The sequence below is a fragment of the Giraffa tippelskirchi genome, chromosome 2, assembly GCF_054371585.1.
Source record: "Giraffa tippelskirchi isolate mGirTip1 chromosome 2, T2T-mGirTip1v1.2.pri, whole genome shotgun sequence".
Lineage (NCBI taxonomy): Eukaryota > Metazoa > Chordata > Mammalia > Artiodactyla > Giraffidae > Giraffa > Giraffa tippelskirchi.
This window is the reverse complement of record NC_137276.1, coordinates 100,472,957-100,493,966: the sequence shown is the minus strand read 5'-3', so window position 1 is coordinate 100,493,966 and position 21,010 is coordinate 100,472,957. Positions and strand designations below refer to the sequence as shown.

The window sequence follows — 21,010 nt, the reverse complement described above, 5'->3', positions numbered from 1 at the left end:
TCCATTACTTCCCTTAGCAAATTCCGATAGAGCGCTTATAGCAAATACGCTGTTTTAGACTAGTACCGGCAGAGATGTCGCGACTCAGGACGGTGTGGAGGCTGGAGTTTCCTCCAGCTCCCACGTCCAACAGTTTGCTTGGCTTGACGTTTCAGGCGCTCAGACACGCATATCTGCTTCTCCGTGCAGCCTTCTCACCCACCACTTTCTTTGGTGCTCCCGATCGTACCAAACTCTTTGCAGCTAATTCAACAGATTACTGTCGAGCACTTATGTCAGGCACCTTGTTAGCCAAAGAGAATACAAAATGAGCGCGTGCCCTCCTGAAGTTTTGAGCTTAGTAGGGGACACATTACAAGCTACTGAATAAAAATATAAGAGCTAATGCCCTGGAACCACACAGCCTGGATTTGATCCCAGCCTGCGTCTTGAAAGGCTGTGTGAACTTGAGCCAGTTTCTTATTCTTGTGCTTGGTTCCTTGCTGTAAAGAAGGGGTGTCAATAGGTCCTACGTAGTAGAGTTGTCAGAGAAGGCAATGGCACCCCACTCCAGTACTCTTGCCTGGAAAATCCCATGGATGGAGGAGCCTGGTAGGCTGCAGTCCATGGAGTCGCTAAGAGTTGGATGCAACTGAGCGACTTCACTTTCACTTTTCACTTTCATGCACTGGAGAAGGAAATGGCAACCCACTCCAGTATTCTTGCCTGGAGAATCCCAGGGACAGGGGAGCCTGGTGGGCTGCCGTCTATGGGGTCGCACAGAGTCGGACACGACTGAAGCGACTTAGCAGCAGCAGCATTCTTTGTAAGAGGAGGTAAAGAATCCACCTGCCAATGCGGGAGACACAGGTTCAATCCCTAGGTCAGGAAGATACCATGGAGAAGGAAATGGCAACCCACCCCAGTATTCTTGTCTGGTAAATCCATGGACAGAAGAGCATGGGGGGCTACAATCCATGGGGTCACAAAAGAGTTGGACATGACTTAGCAACTAAACAACAGCATTCTTTGTAAGACAGAAAAACATAAACTCTGTAGGTCAGTGTGTTGCATCCCCCTTCTCTCTGACCTAACTTTCCTTCATTTTCCCACCTATCTGTGTATTAGCTTACATTGAGTTCTCCAGGGCATTTATGCCCTGCACAAACTACTTTTCTAGACAATATGTGCCACAATGATATTTTGTCTGGCTAAACTTGACTCAACTATTACACACTCCTTTAAGTCTTCTTGATCTAGTTTTATGTAAATGATCTTCCTCTTTGTTTCCTAGCAGATACAATGTCTGTCCTAGTATCTTATCACATGATTTTGTATATGACAATTTCCTGGACTTGAGAGGAAACATCATTTCCTATTGTCTTTTTAGATACAGTCATTGATTTATTTTTGTTATTCAGTCGCTGAGTCATGTCCAACTTTGCAACCCCATGGACTACAGCATGCCAGGCTCCTCTGTCGTTCACTGTCTCCTGGAGTTTGCTCACATTCATGTCCATTGAGTCATTGATGCTATTTGACCATCTCATCTTCTGCCACCCCTTCTCCTTTTGCCTTCAATCTTTCTCAGCATCAGGGTCTTTTCCAGTAAGTCATCTCTTTGCATCAGGTAGCCAGAGTTTTGGAACTTTAGCTTTGGCATCTGTCCTTCCAAAGAATATTCAGGTTTGATTTCCTTTAGGATTGACTGGTTTGATCTTGTAGTCCAAGGGCCTCTCAAGAGTCTTCTCCAGCACCACAATTTGAAAGCATCAATTTTTCAGCACTCAGCATTGTTTATGGTCCAACTCTGTACATGACTACTGGAAAAACCATTGCTTTGACTACATGGACCTTTGTCAGTAAAATGATGTTGTCTACTTTTTAATACACAGTCTAGGTTTGTCATAGCTTTTCTTCCAAGTAGCAAGTATCTTTTAATTTCATGGCTGCAGTTACCATCTGCAGTGATTTTGGAACCCAAGAAAATAGAATCTGTCACTGCTTCCACTTTTTTCCCCTTCTGTTTGCCATGAAGTGATGGGACCAGATGCCATGATCATTTTTTGAATGTTGAGTTTTAAGCCAGCTTTTTCATGCTCCTCTTTCACCCTTATCGTGAGGCACTTTAGTTCCTCTTCACTTTCTGCCATTAGAGTAGTGTCATCTGTGTATCTAAGGTTGTTGATATTTCTCCTGGCAATCTTGATTCCAGCTTGTGATTCATCCAGTCAGTCATTTCTGCATATAAATTAAACAAGCAGGGTGACAATATACAGCCTTGATGTACTGCTTTCCAATTTTGAGCCAATCCATTGTTCCATGTCCTGTTCTAACTGTTGCTTCTTGACCTACATACAGGTTTTGCATGAGGCAGGTAAGGTGGTCTGGTATTCCTGTCTCTTTCAGAATGTTCCACAGTTTGTTGTGATCCACACAGTCAAAGGCTTCAGCATAGTCAGTGAAGCAGAAGTAGATGTTTTTCTGGAATTCCCTTGCTTTCTCTATGATCCAATGAATGTTGACAATTTGATCTCTGGTTCCTTTACCTTTTCTAAACCCAGCTTGTACATCTGGAAATTCTCGGTTCACGTACTGCTGAAGCCTAGCTTGAAGGATTTTGAGTATAACCTTACTAGCATGTGAAATCAATGCAAATTGTATGGTAGTTGGAACACTCTTTGGCGTTGCCCTTCTTTGGGATTGAAATGAAAGCTGACCTTTTCTAGTTCTGTGACCACTGTTGAGTTTTCCAGATTTGCTGACATATTGAATGTATCACTTGAACTGGATCATCTACTAGGATTTTAAATATCGATACATGGTAGCACTCACTAGTCCTTTGTTAAATACTTATGTTTTATGATTACTTGTGCACACACCTGTATATGAGCTTATTTTGTGTTATTCATTAGGATTGAATTGAACAAAATTAAAGATATCATTTTTTCAACATAATGCTGCACTATTGCATGCTCACATGCCAGTTTTTCTTTTTTTCCCCTCCAGGGCTATTGTGTTTGTTGTGGATAGTGCAGCCTTCCAGAGAGAGGTAAAAGACGTGGCTGAGTTTCTGTATCAAGTCCTCCTTGACAGTATAGGTCTGAAGAACACACCATCATTCTTAATCGCTTGTAATAAGCAAGGTACTATCATGTTTTCTGGCAATCATAGTTGAGATTTTTCTGGGATTCCTACTAGAATTAATAGTTAATCTACAGTTGTTATTACTGAGGATGAGAGACAATTGCTAATGAACTATAAATTAAGGATTTTAAATCTTAAAATTTATTTATACTCCAACGTTTTCTTTAGTCTCCCTTACCAGGCTGTTCTAAAGAGTGACAAAGGAATGATTATTACCATTCATTTATACAGTGTTTTCTTTTTTTAATCATAAATATTTTAATTTACCAAGTTAAGTTCATCAGATCAACAGTATGTCTTATCAGATACACAGTCGAGGAAGGACAGGATAGACTCTCCTTTTAAACAAGTTTGCCATCTAGCACATTTCATCAAGGAGAGTTTGCAAAAGTGTTTTTCTTTCGCTTCATGAGAATGAAAAACTATTTAGTCTCAGCCAATGAAACTAGGCTTTAGTTTTATTACTTTTAAAACCAGATTAGAAGTGATGTCAGCATCATGAGGTGTGAGACACCCTCTTTGCCTCTCCCCTTCATTCTACAAATTGTAAAACATTCATAACTCAACAAAGTTTCCTTTGCCCAGCACACTAGGACAGGAGAAATCCAGAAGTCTGCTTCTGAAGATGGGTGGACTGGAACACATAAAGGAGGTAGAACTCAGGGAACAGTGAAACAAGTGCCTGCAGTCTTGGCCCTTGGCCACAGTGGCTGAGCCAGAAGCCCCAGAGACCCCTGTAGCAACAGGGAAGACAGTACACATGACTGCAGCCTCCTGGCTGTAATGGCTCCTTTGACCACCAGGAACCTAGCAGCAGCAGTGATGGTGGGTCCTGTGACCATAATCCCCTGGGTCACAGCAGTGGAGAGTTGTAAACCTGACAACCCTAGAAGTGGAGAAGGTGCCCATGCCCCTGCCTCCTCCACCCTTCCCCAACCCCTCCCTCTAGCAGCAGTGGCCATCCAGGCCACCCTGGAGCACAAGCAGTGACAATGATAGTACAATCAGGCAGAGGTAGTGGAGGGTGTCAATTCTCAAATATAGCCAGAGGCAGCTCAAGTATAAAAAGTGAAAAACTTGTATTATAGCAAGAAAAATAAAAGAAAGGCCTCTAATTTCCAACTTAGAGGTAAAAAAAAAAAAAAAAAAACCCTTTACCTACATAAGAAAGGTATTTGCTACTTTAAATGCACTGGCAGAGGAATAACTTGTTGAGTACCATGTGAAACCACATACACAGTGTCACAAAAAGAAAATGAAAGTTCTTCAGAAACCAAACTTAAGTCATGGAAGACTGCACTCTTAACTGATAGAGAATTCCAAATAGGTGTTATGAAAAAACTCAGCAAGCTATAAGAAAACTCAGGAAGGCAGTTCAGTGAGCTTAGAAATAAAATTAATGAAAAGAAGAAGTACTTTGACAAAGATATTAAAAGTCTAAAAAAAGCCATGCAGAAGTTCTGGAGCTGACTATGTCAATAAATGAGATGAAGGCATTAGTAAGCACTGGAAACGAGAGCAGACCTAATGGAAGTGTGAACTAGTGAGCTTGAAGCTAGAGCTAGAATCTTACGTTAATTCTCCTATTTTATTATCCTTCATGAGAATAATGGTTATCCCAGAGGAAGAAGAGAGGGAGAATGGAGCAGAGAGTTTATTTAAAGAAATAATAGAATTTCACAAACCTGGGGAAGGAACTGTATATCCAAGTCCATAAAGTAATAGAACACTTAATATCTCAATGGTAAAAGACCTTCTCGAGGGCACATTATGTTAAAATTGTCAAAATCCAATGATAAAGAATTTTAAAGGCATCCGGGGGAAAAAACAGTAGCCTACAAAGGAACCCCTGTTAGGCCATCAGATTTTTCAGCAGAAACTCTATAGGCAGGAGAGGATGGAATGACCTATGCAAAATATTAAAAGATAAAAACTGCTGAAAATCTTTGTAGCAAAGTTGTCCTTCAGACATAAAGGAGAAATAAAGCTTGTTTGAGACAAAAGCTGAAGGAGTTCATTACTTCTAGGCCTGTCTTACAAGAAATATTGGAAGGAGCTTTTCTACCTGAAATGAAGAGGCAAAAGTACACAAAACTTAAGAGTAAGGTGATAAGTAGGTAGATTCAGAAAATTGCAACTTTACATCAGAATAGGTTGCTAAACAATTATTGCATAAAAGTTAAAGGAGAAAAAGCAGTAAAAATACTTATAGCTACTGGAATTTGGTAATGAACTCACAGTATAAAAAAAGGTAATTTGAGATGACGGAATGTAAAAGGGGAAGAGAAAAACAATAGAACTCATATAATGGCAAATGAATATAAGATGCTGTCAACAGAAAAAGGACTAAGTTATCTATGAGATGTTTTATATAAATCTAATGGTAACCATGAAATGTAAGTCTAGAGTAGAGACATGAAATATAATAGAGGAGGAAGCTAAGAAAAACATGATAGTAAACCATCAGCTAAGATGTCAGGCAGATCAATGGAGATACAGAACAACCAGAAAACTAAAGATAAAATGGCAGTACTAAGTCCTTATTTATCGGTGAAAAAGTGAGTCATGAGAAACGCTGGGCTGGAAGAAACACAAGCTGGAATCAAGATTGCCGGCAGAAATATCAATAACCTCAGATATGCGGATGACACCACCCTTATGGCAGAAAGTGAAGAAGAACTAAAGAGCCTCTTGATGAAGGTGAAAGAGGAGAGTGAAAAAGTTGGCTTAAAGCTCAACGTTCAGAAAACTAAGATCATGGCATCTGGTCCCATCACTTCATGGGAAATAGATGGGGAAACAGTGGAAACAGTGTCAGACTTTATTTTTTTGGGATCCAAAATCACTGCTGATGGTGATTGCAGTCATGAAATTAAAAGACGCTTACTCCTTAGAAGGAAGGTTATGGCCAACCTAGATAGCATATTTAAAAGCAGAGACATTACTTTGCCAGCAAAAGTCCGTCTAGTCAAGGCTATGGTTTTTCCAGTGGTCATATATGGATGTGAGAGTTGGACTGTGAAGAAAGCTGAGCGCCGAAGAATTGATGCTTTTGAACTGTGGTGTTGGAGAAGACTCTTGAGAGTCCCTTGGACTGCAAGGAGATCCAATCAATCCATCCTAAAAGAGATCAATCCTGGGTGTTCATTGGAAGGTCTGATGTTGAAGCTGAAACTCCAATACTTTGGCCACCTCATGCGAAGGGTTGACTCATTGGAAAAGACCCTAATGCTGGGTAGGATTGGGGGCGGGAGGAGAAGGGGACGACAGAGGATGAGATGGTTGGATGGCATCACCGACTCGATGGACATGGGTTTGGATAGACTCCGGGAGTTGGTGATGGACAGAGAGGCCTGGCGTGCTGCAATTCATGGGGTCGCAAAGAGTCGGACACGACTGAGCGACTGAACTGAACTGAACTGAACTGAAAAAGTGAAAGTTAGGTCACTCAGTCGTGTCCCAACTCCTTGCAACCCCGTGGACTGTAGCCCACCAGGCTCCTTTGTCTATGGAACTCTCCAGGCGAGAGTACTGGAGTGGATTGCCATTTCTTCTTCCAGGGGATCTTCTTGAACCAGAGATCAAACTTGTGTCTCCTCCATTGCAGGTGAACTCTTTACTGACTGAGCCACCAGGGGAGCCCCATTTATCAGTAAGCACACTAAATATAAGTGGATTGAATTTACCAATCAAAAGACACAGGGTGGCTGGATGTATTGAGAAACAAGACCCAACTACATCCTGCCTCCAGACTCTTCTCTGCTCTGAAGAGAAACATAGGCTCAAAGTGAAGGGATGGAAAATGATACTCCAAGAAATTGCGGGCAAAACAAAGCAGGTGTCGCCATCTCAGATCAGATCAAACTGACTTCAAGTCAAACAAGAGAACAGGATGAACTTACATAATGATAAAGGGGACAGTCCATCAAGATGTAATTTTTATTAATATTTAAGCATGTAAGATTATGGTTTTAGTCTGTCTGCCCTCTGATGCCCTCTCGCAACACCTACTGTCTTCTTGGAAGGAAAGTTATGACCAACCTAGATAGCATATTAAAAAGCAGAGACATTACTTTACCAACAAAGGTCCGTCTAGTCAAGGCTATGGTTTTTCCAGTGGTCATGTATGGATGTGAGAGTTGGATGGTGAAGAAAGCTGAGCACCGAAGAATTGATGCTTTTGAACTGTGGTGTTGGAGAAGACTCTTGAGAGTCCCTTGGACTGCAAGGAGATCCAACCAGTCCATCCTAAAGGAGATCAATCCTGGGTGTTCATTGGAAGGACTGATGTTGAAGCTGAAACTCCAATACTTTGGCCACCTGATGCCAAGAGTTGACTCACTGGAAAAGACCCTGATGCTGGGAGGGATTGGGGATGGGAGGAGAAGGGGACGACAGAGGATGAGATGGCTGTATGGTGTCACTGACTCGATGGACATGAGTTTGGGTAAACTCCGGGAGTTGGTGATGGACAGGGAGGCCTAGTGTGCTGCGATTCATGGGGTGGCGAAGAGTCGGACACAACTGAGCAACTGAACTGAACTGAAGCATGTAAGCAGAAGCACCAGAGTATAAAAGGAATTATTAATAGATCTAAATGAAGAAGTCAACAGCAGGACCAGTAGAAAGCTTTACATCCCACTTACATCAATAAATTGATCATCTAGACAAAAAATTAACAAAGTACCATTGGCCTTAAGTGAAACGTTAGAGCAGAACACGAAACATTCCTTCCCAAAGCAGCAGAATACACATTGTTCTCAAGTGCATACAGAACATTCTCAAGAATAGACAATATGTTGGGATACAAAACAAGCTTCAATAAATTTAAGAGTGAAATCATTTCAAGCATCTTATTGAATCACAAAGATATGAAACTAGAAATCAACTACAAAAAGCTGATAAAATCACAAATATGTGAAGAATAAACAACATTCTGCCAAACATCTATTTAGGTTGGTGCAAAAGTAATTGCGGTTATACATTGTTGAACTTTGCTGTTTGACATTGGAATACATTCTTTATTTGTGGTTATCTTATACATTTTAATGTGCATTTCTCACTTTATTATTATTATTTTTTTTACTAATGACATTACTTGCTGTTTATATTTAGTTTAAAGTAGGGAAGTGAGTGTTAAACAAAAAGCAAATTTGAGCGATTTTCTTATTTGAGTTCAAAATGGGTTGTAAAGCAGCATAGATAACTTGCAATATCAACAACACATTTGGCCCATGAACTGCTAGCAAACGTACAATGCTGTGGTGGTTCAAGAAGTTTTGCAAAGGAGACGAGAGCCTTGAAGATGAAATGCAGTGGTCAGCCATTGGAAATTGACAGCAGCCAGCAGAGAGGATCATTGAAGGTGATCCTCTTTTAACTACACAAGAAGTTGCAGAAGAACTCATTGTCTACCATTCTACAGTTATTTGGTCAGTCAGTCAGTTCAGTCGCTCAGTTGTGTCCGACTCTTTGCGACCCCATGAGCCGCAGCACACCAGGCCTCCCTGTCCATCACCAACTCCTGGAGTCCACCCAAACCCATGTCCATTGAGTCGGTGATGCCATCCATCTGAGGTGAAGTATCATCTCATCCTCTGTCATCCCCTTCTCCTCCTGCCCTCAATCTTTCCCAACATCAGGGTCTTTTCAAATGAGTCAGTTATTTGGTATCTGACACAAATAGGAAAGGTGAAAAAGCTTGATAAGTGGATGCCCCATGAGCCGACTGAAAATCAAAAAACTCATCATTTTGAAGTGTCATCTTTTATTCTATGCAACAACAACAAACCATTTCTCAATCAGATTGTGATGTGTGATGAAAAGTGGATTTTACATGACAACCAGTGATGACCAAATCAGTGGTTGGACTGAGAGGAAGCTCCAAAACACTTCCCAAAGCCAAACTTACACCAAAAAAATTCATGGTCACTGTTTGGTGATCCACTACAGCTTTCTGAAGCCTGGTGAAACCATTGAATCTGAGAAGTATGCTCAGCAAATCGATGTGAAGCACTGGAAACTGCAACGCCTGTAGCCAGTATTGGTCAACAGAATGGTCCCAGTTCTTCACAACACTCGGCCACATGTTGCACAACACTTCAAAAGTTGAACGAATTGGGCTACAAAGTTTTGCCTCATCCACCATGTTCTTGCCAACTCTTGCCAACTCTTACCTCTTGCCAACTGGCTACCACTTCTTTGAGCATCTTGAGAACTTTTTGCAGGTAAAATGCTTTCCAAGAGTTTGTTGAATCTTAAAGCACAGATTTTTATGCTACAGAAATAAACAATCATTTCTCGTTGGCCAAAATGTGTTGACTGTAATGGTTCCTATTTTGATTAATAAAGATGTGTTTGAACCTAGTTATAGTGATTTAAAATTCACGGTCTGAAACCACAGTTACTTTTTCATCAACCTAATACTAGGTTAATGAGGAAATCAAAGGAGGAAAAAATACACCTGAAGATAAATGAAAATATGAAATACAAAAATTAGTGGGATACATCAAAAGCAGAACAAGTTTACAGCAATACTCGCCTACCTCAAGAAACAAGAGAAATGAAAAAGCTCAAAAGGTCCTTACACCTAAAGGAACTATAAAAAGAACTTCAAATTAAGTCCAGAGTCAGTTGAAGGAAGAAAATACTAAAAGTCAGACAGTAGAAAAAGATCAATGAAACTAAGAGCTGGTTCTTTGAAAAGATAAAATCAACAAACCTTTAGCTAAACTCACTAAGAAAAAAAGAGAAGGCTCAGATAAATAAAATTAGAAACAAAAGAGGAGAAATTGCAAGAGGTCCCACAGAAATGCAGAGTTAGAGTACTGTGAGTAGCTATGTGTGAACAAATTAGACAACATAGAATAAATGAATGCATTCTTAACAATCAGCCTTCTGAGATGGAATCTTAAAGAAGCAGGAAATCTGAATAGATGGATCACTAGTAAGGAGGTTAAAACAGTAATCAAAAACCTTCCAAAAAACTGAAGAGTCCAGGACCAGACAGCTTCACTGACAAATTCTACCAAATGTTCAAAGATGACCTATTATCTATTCTTCTTGAAAGTGAAAGTGAAGTCACTGAGTCGTATCCGACTCTTTGGAACCCCATGGGCTGTAGACTGCCAGGCTCCTCCGTCCATGGGATTCTCCAGGCAAGAATCCTGGAGTGGTTTGCCATTTCCTTCTCCAGGGGAATCTTTCCGACCCAGGAATCAAACCTGGGTCTCCCACATTGCAGGCAGAGTCTTTATCATCAGAGCCAAACTCTTCCAAAAGTTGAAGAGGAGGGAACACTTCCCAATTCATTTTTTGAGGTCACCAGTACCGTGATATCAAAGCCAGACAAGGATAGTACAAAAAAAGAAAATTACAGGTGAGTATCTCTGATGTATGTAGATGCAGAAACCCTCAACAAAATATTAGCAAACAAAATAATACATTAAATGGATCATATGATATAATCAAGTAGAATTTATTTCAGGGTTGCAGGGATGATTCAACATCTGCAAATCAACATGCTACAACATTTTAAAAATCACAATCAATAAATGCAGAAAAAGCATTCACCAAAATTCAACATCCATGTGTGGTAAAAACTCAATGAAATTGGTATAGAAAGAATGTACATCAACATAATAAAGGCTATACATGTCACACCCACAGCTGACATACTCAACTGTGAAAAACTGAAAGCTGTCCCTCTAAGATCAGGAACAAGACAGGTGTGCCCACTGTTACCAGTCTCATACCTGAAGACCACCAAAAGCCTGTTAGAAATAATAAATGAGTATGGTAAAGTTGCAGGATGCAAAATAAAAATCTATCGTGTTTCTGTACACCAACAAAAAACAAGCAGAGAAATTAAGAAAACACTATCATTTAAAATTGCAGCAAAAATAATAAAAAAAATACCCAAGAATAAATTTAATCAAGATGGGAATTTCTTGCCAGTGATTAGGCCTCTGTGCTTTCACTGCTTGAGGGTTCAGGTTCAATCCCTGGCTGGGGAGCTAGGATTCCGCAATATGCTATAAAACTTTGTTTAAAGAAATGGAAAGATGAAGGATATTTCATCGTCATGGACTGTAAGAATTAACATGGTTAAAATGTCCATTCTTCCTATAGCAATCTATAAATTCATTGCAAAAATCCTTGATGACAGTTTTCACATAAATAGAACAAAAGTTCCTTATATTTATATGGAACCATTAAAAACTATGAATAGCCAAAGCAATTCTAAGAAAAAAGAACAAAGCTGGAAGGAAGTGTCATATACCCTGACTTCATATTATGCTACAAAGCTATAGTAATTGAAACAGCATGGTATTTGACAGAAAAAGAGGTTAATGGAACAGAATTGAGAACCCAGAAATAAACCCACACTTACATGGACAATTAATTTACAACATAGGAGCAAAGAACATACAATGGCGAAAGGACCGTCTCTTCAGTAAATACTGGTGGGGAAACTGTACAGCCACATGCAAAAGAATGAAACTAAGCCATTTCCTTATACCATACACAAAAATTAACTCAAAATGGATTAAAGACTTAAACAGAAGATCTGAAACCATAAAACTCTTAGACGAAAACAAGAAGTGTCAGACTTTGACATTGGGTTTAGCAATTTGTATTTGGATGTGTCTCCTCAGGCAAGGCAAACAAAAGCAAAAATAAACAAGTGGTACTATATCAAACTAAAAAGCTCTGCACAGCAAAGGGAACCATTAACAAAATGAAAGAGACAACGTACCCAATGGGAGAAGATAGTCAAATATATCTGATAAGAGAGAGCCCATATAACTCAACAGCAACAAAAATACACAGCCTGATTTAAAAATGGGCAGCGATCAGAAGAGACATTTTTCCAAAAAAGATACACAGATGGTCAGCAGGCACATATGAAGATGTTCATCACTAGTAAAGATGAGTATCATTGATTATTAGGGAAATTGCAAATCAAAGCAACAGTTAGACATTACCTCCCACCCATTAGAGTCATTGTCAAAAAGACATGTGTTAGGATATGGAGAAAAGACAACCCTTGTTGTGCATTGTTGCTGGGAATGTGAATGGGTGTAGCCACTGTAAAAAAGAGTGTGGATATTCCTCAAAAAGTTAAGAATAGAACTACCATGTGATCCAGTTAGGCTGCTTCTGGGTATTTATCCAAAGATAACAAAAACACTTGAAAATATAGATGGAAACTAAACTTTTGGTAGTAAGCACAGAATAGTGTATACAAAAATTGAATCATAATGTTTCACATGAAACATATAATGTTGTAAACCAGTGTGACCTCACTAATGAGATAAACTTCTTTTCTAAAAAAAAGTTAAAATGAGATAGACTCATACCTAATATTCTCATTCTATGAAGAGCCCAATACATTTCTTAAAGGGGAGCTAGTAATAACCCTAGCAGTGACTAATCAGGAACAGTGTTGAGGTCATTAACTGACTTCTTTGTTTCTTTTATTCAGTATAAAAAGAGGAAGTGATATTTATTTGGCTTTTGCTGGTGCCAAACCAGTACCTTTTATTACCAGAGTGCACTTGATACTGTAACATACCATTTTAGTATCAGCTGGAAATGTTAGTTTAGTTTCTTATTACAGGTTGAGTATTTCTGTTGGAGTGAAAGCTTTTGTTAAAATCACAAAGCAGGTAGCTTTTCTTTTTGTCAACATTGGCTGGACTTATATGTATTGATTTAAAGTGTCTGTAAGATGTAGAAAACTTTTATTAAAGACTAGTCAATTTTAGGGTCACCAGCTTAATATATTTATAAGCATTATTGTAATATAAATATTTGTGCTTACTTTGATAATGGGAGGGAAGGATAAGTTGGGAGTTTGGGATTGATACATACTCACTACTATGGACTTCCCTGTGGCTCAGACAGTAAAGAATTAACTTGCAATGTGGATACCTGGGTTTGATCACTGGGTTGGAATCGATCCCTGGGTTGGGAAGATCCCCTGGAGAAGGTCATGGCAACCCACTCCAGTATTCTTGCCTGGAGAATCTTCATGGACAGAGGAGCCTGTTGGGCTACAGTCCATGGTATCACAAAGAGTCAGACATGACTGAGCAACTAAGCACAAGCACACTACTATATTTAAAATAAATAACCAACAAGGATCTATTGTCAAGCACAGGGAACTGCTCAGTATTCTGTAACAACCTAAATGAGAAAATAATTTGAGAAAGAATAGGTATATGTATATGTGTAAATGAAACACTTTGTTGTACACCTGAAACTAACACATTACAAATCAACTATGAAAGTGAAAGTCACTCAGTCTGTGTCCCAACTCTTTGAAACCCCAGGGACTATAGCCCTCCAGGCTCCTGTCTGGGGGTTTCCCAGGCAAGAATACTGGAGTAGGTTGCCATTTCCTTCTCCAGGGGATCTCACTGACCCAGGGATCAAACCTGGGTCTCCTGCATTGCAGGCGAATTCTTCATCACCTGAGCCACCAGGGAAGCCCATAAATCAACTATAATCCAATATAAAATAATTTTTTTTTTTAAATGGTAGGGCAAAGAAACCTAAATTTAAATGGGAATTTTCCATATGTGCAGGAAGTCTTGGGAAAAGACCCCGCTTTAAACAATGTCTTTTGTTTCTTTGCAGACATTACAATGGCAAAATCAGCAAAGTTAATTCAGCAGCAGCTTGAAAAAGAAATGTAAGTAAAAACAAGTCCTACTGGTTAATTGTATATCTTATCACTTAGGAAATATGTATATATTGCTTAAGGTCTTTGGTTTTGTGTGATTACCATGATTACCCTGAAGATTAGTGTGAAATATGCTTGTTTAAAAATTGACAACAGAATTAATGGGATTATACAAAGTATTAATGGGATGTTTATAGATATTTAACATTTTCATGGAAAGAAAATTTCAGGTTTATTGAAACTGTAAGCTCAATTTGTTTTCCCACTAGTTCTAGCTATAGCTTATAGTAGATATGAAAGGTTTTAAAAACAAAAAATTTGAAAGCCATGGAAATTTTTGTTGACAGAATAAGAAAGGAACACTTTGGAAAAATAAAAAATCTGTGATACTATTTTGTAACATTTTTTTTTGTTTTCAAGATGTGTGACAGTATCGTTTGGCTTGTGTTTGACAGGTTTTGATTCCACACATAAGTGTAATCATATGATATTTGTCTTATTATATCTGTTTATATTATTTCACTTAGCATAATGTCCTCTAGGTTCATCCAAGTTGTCACAAATGGCACAATTTCTTTTGTAGGGCTCAGTAATACTCTTGTATATATGTTCCACATTTTCTTTGTTCGTCCTTCAACGGACATTTAGGTTGCTCCATATATTGGCTATTGTTAATAATGCTGCAGTGAACATGGGAGTGCATGTATGTACATCTCTCTGAGATCGTGATTTCAATTCCTTTAGATAAACATCCAGAAGTGGAATTGCTGGATCATGTGGTAGTAGTTCTGTTTGTGATTTTTGAGGAATCTCAGTGCTTTTTTATTAAAGCTGTACAGATTTACACCAACCAACAATGTACCAGGGTTACCTTTTCTGCATGTCTTTGCCAACATTTATCTTTTTTCCCCCCTTAATGTTAGTAATTCTGTCTCATTATGGTTTTGATTTTCATTTCCCTGATGGTTAGTGATGTTTAGCATTTTTTCATGTACTTGCTGACTGTTTGTATGTCCTCTATGTCTGTTCAGATCCTTTGCCCATTAAAAAAAAAATTTATTTAGTTAGTTACTTTTGGCTGTGCTGGGTCTTCTTTGTTGGATGTGGGCTTTCTGTAGTTGTGACGAGTTGGGGCTACTCTTTGTCGTGGTATGTGGGCTCTCATTGCAGTGGCTTCTGTTGTTGTGGAGCATGGGCTTTAGGACTGGAGGGCTCCAGTAGCTGCTGCATGTGGGCTCAGTAATTGTGGTGCATGGTCCTAGTACTCTGCGGCACATGGAATCCTCCTGGACCAGGGGTCGAACTGACGTCCCCTGCATTGCATGGCGGACTCCCAAGCACTGGAGCACCAGGGAAGACCTTTTGCCCATTTTTTAAATTGCATTATTTGTTTGTTTTACTGGGTTGTATGAATTCCTTAATGTATTTTGGATATTAACCCTTATCAGATACATGTTAGCAAATATTTCCCCCATTCCATAGATTATCTTTCCATTTTGTAGATAGTTTCTTTTGCTCTGCAGGAGCTTTTTAGCCTGATGTAATCACACTTGTTTATTTTGCTTTTGTTGTCTGCTTTTAGTCTCATATCTTAAAATAACTGCCATAGTGTCAGTAAGTGTTTTCTTCTTGGATTTTTATGCTTTCAGGTCTTATATTTAAGCCTTTAATCCATTTTGAATTGACTTAGTACATAGTATAACATGAGGGTCCAGTTTCATTGTTTTGCATGTGGATAAGGAGTATGTCAAGGCTTTATATTGTCACCCTGCTTATTTAACTTATATGCGGAGTACATCATGAGAAATGCTGGACTGGAAGAAGCACAAGCTGGAATCAAGATTGCCGGGAGAAATATCAATAACCTCAGATATTCAGATGACACAACCCTTATGGCAGAAAGTGAAGAGGAACTAAAGAGCCTCTTGATGAAAGTGAGAGAGGAGAGTGAAAAAGTTGGCTTAATGCTCAACATTCAGAAAACTTAAGATCATGGCATCTGGTCCCATCCCTTCATGGGAAATAGATGGGGAAACAGTGGAAACAGTGACAAACTTTATTTTTGGGGGCTCCAGAATCACTGCAGATGGTGATTGCAGCCATGAAATTAAAAGACACTTACTCCTTGGAAGGAAAGTTATGACCAACCTAGATAGCATATTAAAAAGCAGAGACATTACTTTGCCAACAAAGGTCCATCTAGTCATGGCTATGGTTTTTCCAGTAGTCATGTATGGATGTGAGAGTTGGACAGTGAAGAAAGCTGAGCGCAGAATTGATGCTTTTGAACTGTGGTGTTGGAGAAGACTCTTGAGAGTGCCTTGGACTGCAAGGAGATCCAACCAGTTCATCCTAAAGGAGATCAGTCCTGGGTATTCATTGGAAGGACTGATGTTGAAGCTGAAACTCCAATACTTCGGCCACCTGATGTGACAAGTTGACTCATTGGAAAAGACCCTGATGCTGGGAAGGATTAGGGACAGGAGGAGAAGGGGACAACACAGGATGAGATGGCTGGATGGCATCACCAATTCGATGGACATGAGTTTGGGTAAACTCCAGGAGTTGGTGATGGACAGGGAGGCCTGGCGTGCTGCGATTCATGGGGTCGCAAAGAGTCGGACACAACTGAGCGACTGAACTAACTGAACTGATCCAGTTTTCCCAGTGCTGTTTATTTCAGAGACTGTCCTTTTCCCATTATATACTCTTTTCATCTTTGTTGAAGATTAGTTGACTGTATATGTGTGGGTATGTCCTGGGCTGTCTATTCCATTGTTCTGTATGTCTTTTTAAAGTACCATGTTGCTTTGATTACTATAGGTTTGCAATATAATTTGAAATCTGGAAGTGTGATGCCTCCAGATTTATTGTTTTTACTTGATTACTTTGAGCATTATAGTTCTTTTGTGGTCCCATATGAATTCTATCATTGTTTCTTCTATTTCTGTGGAAAATTCCATTGCAATATTGATTGAGATTCCATTGAATCTATCAGTTCAGTTGCTTAGCCGTGTCTACCTCTTTGTGACCCCATGTACTGCAGCACACCAGGCTTCCCTGTCCATCACCAACTCCCAGAGGTTATTGAATCTATAGATGGACATTTTAACAATGTAAATGAACAAGGGATTTCTTTCCGTTTATCTGTGTCTTCAGTTTCTTTCATCATTGTTTTACAGTTTTCAGTGTACAGCTCTTTGACCTGCTTTTTGTTATGCCTAAGTATTTTATTGTTTTTGATGCTATCATAAATGGACTTGTTTTCTTAATTTCTTTTTCTGATAGTTCATTGGTAGTGCATTGAAACAGCACTGGTTTTGGATGTTGATTTTTGTATCCTGCAATTTTACTGAGTTTATTAGTTCTGTTTTTTGGTGGAGTCTTTAGGGTTTTCTATATTTAAGATCACGTCAGCTGAAGTCAGAGATAATTTTGCTTCTTCCTTTCTGATTTTGATGGCTTTTCTTTCTTTTTTGCCTAATTGCTCTGTCTAGGACTTCCAGTACTGTGTTGAACAGAAGTGGCAAGAGTAGGCATCCTTATTTTGTTCCTAGTTTTAGAGGAAAAGCTTTTAGCTTCTCACCACTGAGTTTGATGTTATCTGTGGACTTGTCATATATGGCATTTTTATTTTGAGGTATATACTTTCTATAACTGTTGAGTTTTTATCATGAAAGGATGTCGAATTTTATCACATGCTTTTTCTGCATCTATTGAGATAATTATAAGATTTTTATCCTTCAGCCTGTTAATGTGGTGTATATCATTTATTTACAAATGTTGAGCCGTCTTTGTATCTTGGGCAAATCCCACTTGATTATGATGTATGATCCTTTTAATATACTGTTGAATTTGGTTTGCTAATATTTTGTTGAGGATTTTTGCACCTATGTTCACAGGGATAGTCTCCTGTAATTTTCATTACTTGTAGTTAATATCCTTGTCTGGCTTTGATATCAGGGTAATGCTGTTTTTGTAAAATGAGTTTGCAAGTGTTAACACTTCCTTAACTCTTGTTAAGGAAGAGTTTGAGAAGAATTGGTATTGATTTTTCTTTAAATGTTTGGTAGAATTCACCAGTGAAGCCGTGTGGTCCTGGGCTTTTCTTTGTTGGGAGGTTTTTTATTGCTGATTCAGTCCTCTTCCTCTATTGGTTTCTTCAGATTTTCTATTTATTCGTGATTTAATCTTAGTAGGTTGTGTGTTTCTAGGAATTTACCCATTTCTTTGATTGATTATTCAATTTGTTCATAGTCATCACTTATAATCCTTTATATTTCTGTGGTATCAGTTACAGTGTCTTATTTCTGATTTTATTTATTTTAGTCATCTTTTTCTTCATTATTCTAGCTCAAGGTTTGTCAATTTTGGTTATCTTTCAAAAAACTGACTCTTAATTTCATTGATATTTTCTGTTTTTCTAGTCTGTTTCATTTATATCTGCTCTGATGTTTATATTTTATTTTCTTCTGCTAATTTTTGGCTCAACTTGTTCTTTTTCTAGTTTCTTGAGATACGAAGTTAGGTTGTTTACCTGTACCTGAGAGCTTTTTCCTTAGTGTAGATGTTTATTGCTATAAAATTCCCTCTTAGAATGCCTTTTGCTTCATCCTGTGACTTTTCATATATTGGGTTTCCATTTTTGTGTTAAAATTTTTAAATTTTGCTTTTTGATTCTTTTTTGGTTTACTTGTTGTTCAGAAGTGTGTTGTTTAATCTCTACATATTTGTGAATTTCCCAGTTTCCCTTCCGTTATTGATGTCTGTTTTCATACATCACTGTGATGAGAAAAGATACTTGATATGATTTCAGTCTTAAATTTTTCTTAAGACTTATTTTGTGGCCTAACATATGCACTATCCTGGAGAATATTCCATGTATACTTTAAACTAATGTATTCTGCAGTTTTTAGAAGTAGTGTTCTGTATGTCTGTTCGTATAGTTGGTCTATAGTATTGTTCAAATATGCTGTTTACTTATTGACTTTCTGTCTTAGATGATTGTTGAAAGTATTGAAGTAACCTTCTATTATTGTATTGCTGTCTATTTTTCTCTTCAGTTCTGCTGATATTTATATAGTTAGGTTGTCTGATATTAAATGCATGTATATATATGTGTGTGTATATATACATAAACATTTGATTCTTTTGATGATTTTATTTATTTATTAGGTAATAACCTTGTCTCTCATGACAATTTTGACTTAGTCAATTTTGTTGATATATATGTATTCAGCCCTACTCTCTTTTGTTTATCATTTGTGTAGAATATATTTTTCTGTCCCTTTGAGAGTTCATCTCTTGGAGGTAGCATATCTTTCAGTCTCAGTTTTTTATCCATTTATCCACTCTGTATTTTAATTGGGGGATTTAAACCATTTAGTTTTAAAGTAATTATTGACAGGTAAGAACTTATTCTATTTTTTGATTGTTTTCTGACTGTTTCGTAGTTCCTTTATCTCTTTCTTCCTTTCTTCCTTTGTAATATGATTTCTTTTGTGTTATTATGCTGTGAGTTTTTCTCCTTATTTTGTGTGTTTACTACAGATATTTTCTTTGTGACTGTAATGAGCTTATATAAAACATAATACTGACTGTTTTAAGCTAATAACAACTTGGACTGTATACAAAAATTCTAAATATTAACTTCTCTTTCCCCCACATTTTATGTTGCTTATGTCACAATTTACATCTTTTTATATTGTGTATCCATTAGTAAGTTCTTATAGTCATAGCTACTTCACCTTGAAGATTCACTCTCTTTGCATTTGTTATGAGGTAGGACTAGTGGTGATGAACTCCTGCAGCTTTTGTATGTTTAGGGAAGCTTTTATCCATCTTTCATAGCTGAAGGACAGCTTTTCTGGGTATAGTACTATTGGATTGCTGTTTTTTTTCCCCCAAGCATTTTGAAAATATCATCCTACTCTCCACTGACCTGCAAGGTTTCTGCTGTGAGATCCACTTTTAGTCTTATGGAGATTGCCTTGTTTGTGACAATTGACTTTTCTCTTAATGCTTTGAGCAATTTCTGTCTTTGACTTTTGTCAATTTGATTATAATGTGTTTCATTAAAGCTCTCTTTATGTTTAATCTATTTGGGTTTTAGCAGCTTAGTGGATCTGGATGTTCATTTCTCTCCCCATATTTGGGGATTTGCTGTCATTTTTTTTTTTTAATAAGCTTTCTGATTCTTTGTCTTTATCTGCTGTTTCTGAGAGCCCCATAATGCATACATTGGTTCCTTTTATGATGTCCCACAAGACTTTCTTCTTTCTTTTCTTACAATTTCTTTTTGGTTTTCTTACAGAGTAATTTCAAATTACCTTTGTTCAAGCTCTCTGATTTTTTTGTTCTGCTTGGTTGAGTCTGCTGTTGAAGCTCTCTGAGTTTTTCACATCCAGTCATTGTGTTCTTTACCTCTAGAATTTTTGTTTTTCATTATTTCTATATCTTCGTTGGCTTTTGATTTTTTTGTTTATTCTTTCCCTCATCTTGTTGAGTTGTCTATGTTCTTTTATAGCTTACAGGACTTTCAGATGATTATTTTGAATTATATGTCAGGCAGTTTGTAGATCTCCATTTCTTTAGGGCCAGTTATTGGTGCTTTATCATGTTCCTTTAGTGTTGTCTTGTTTCCCTGATTACTTATGAGCCTTATGTCCTTACTTTGGTGCTGCACATTTGAAAAAATAATCACCCCTTCTAGTCTTTATAGACTAGCTTTGTCACAGAAAGTACTTCTCTAGTCTGTCCAGCCAGAGATCTGGATGGGCTTGCTACCGGATTTCTTGGGCAGGTTGGGCTTGTGGGTAGGTGGGCCTGCTGCCTGGGTCCATGGAAGCTAGCCTGGAAACTGAACCTGTCTTGGCTGGACAGGTGCCTGTGTCGACTGGAACTTGCCTGGTGCTGGGTTCCATGACACAGTGGGTGCTCATTAACACTCTCCTTCTCCTGTGTAAATCATACATCTCCATGCTACACTGTGCAGGCTTGCAGGAGCAGTAACATCGTGATTTGAAACTGTCCCTCTGCCCTCTTCAGTGCATCTTTTCTTACTTCCGTGTTATACCCATGTGCTGTAATCTCTGACCTGGATTCCTTAGCTCTCATGAAAGTATTCTTCTGTGTGGATGGTTATTTAAATTGATGTTTCTGTGAGAGAACTTGTACTGAAAACTCCCATTCTGC

At 38.3% G+C, this 21,010-nt stretch overlaps 1 protein-coding gene across 1 annotated transcript in view; it reads left to right on the top strand.

Annotated features, from left to right (window-relative positions):
* SRPRB (SRP receptor subunit beta) overlaps positions 1-21,010 on the top strand; it is a 48,007-nt gene that overhangs the window by 22,684 nt on the left and 4,313 nt on the right. The window contains exons 5-6 of the mRNA XM_081569775.1: positions 2,989-3,125; positions 13,771-13,825. Of these exons, the coding sequence (XP_081425901.1) occupies positions 2,989-3,125; positions 13,771-13,825 (192 nt within the window). The remainder of the gene's footprint in view (positions 1-2,988; positions 3,126-13,770; positions 13,826-21,010) is intronic.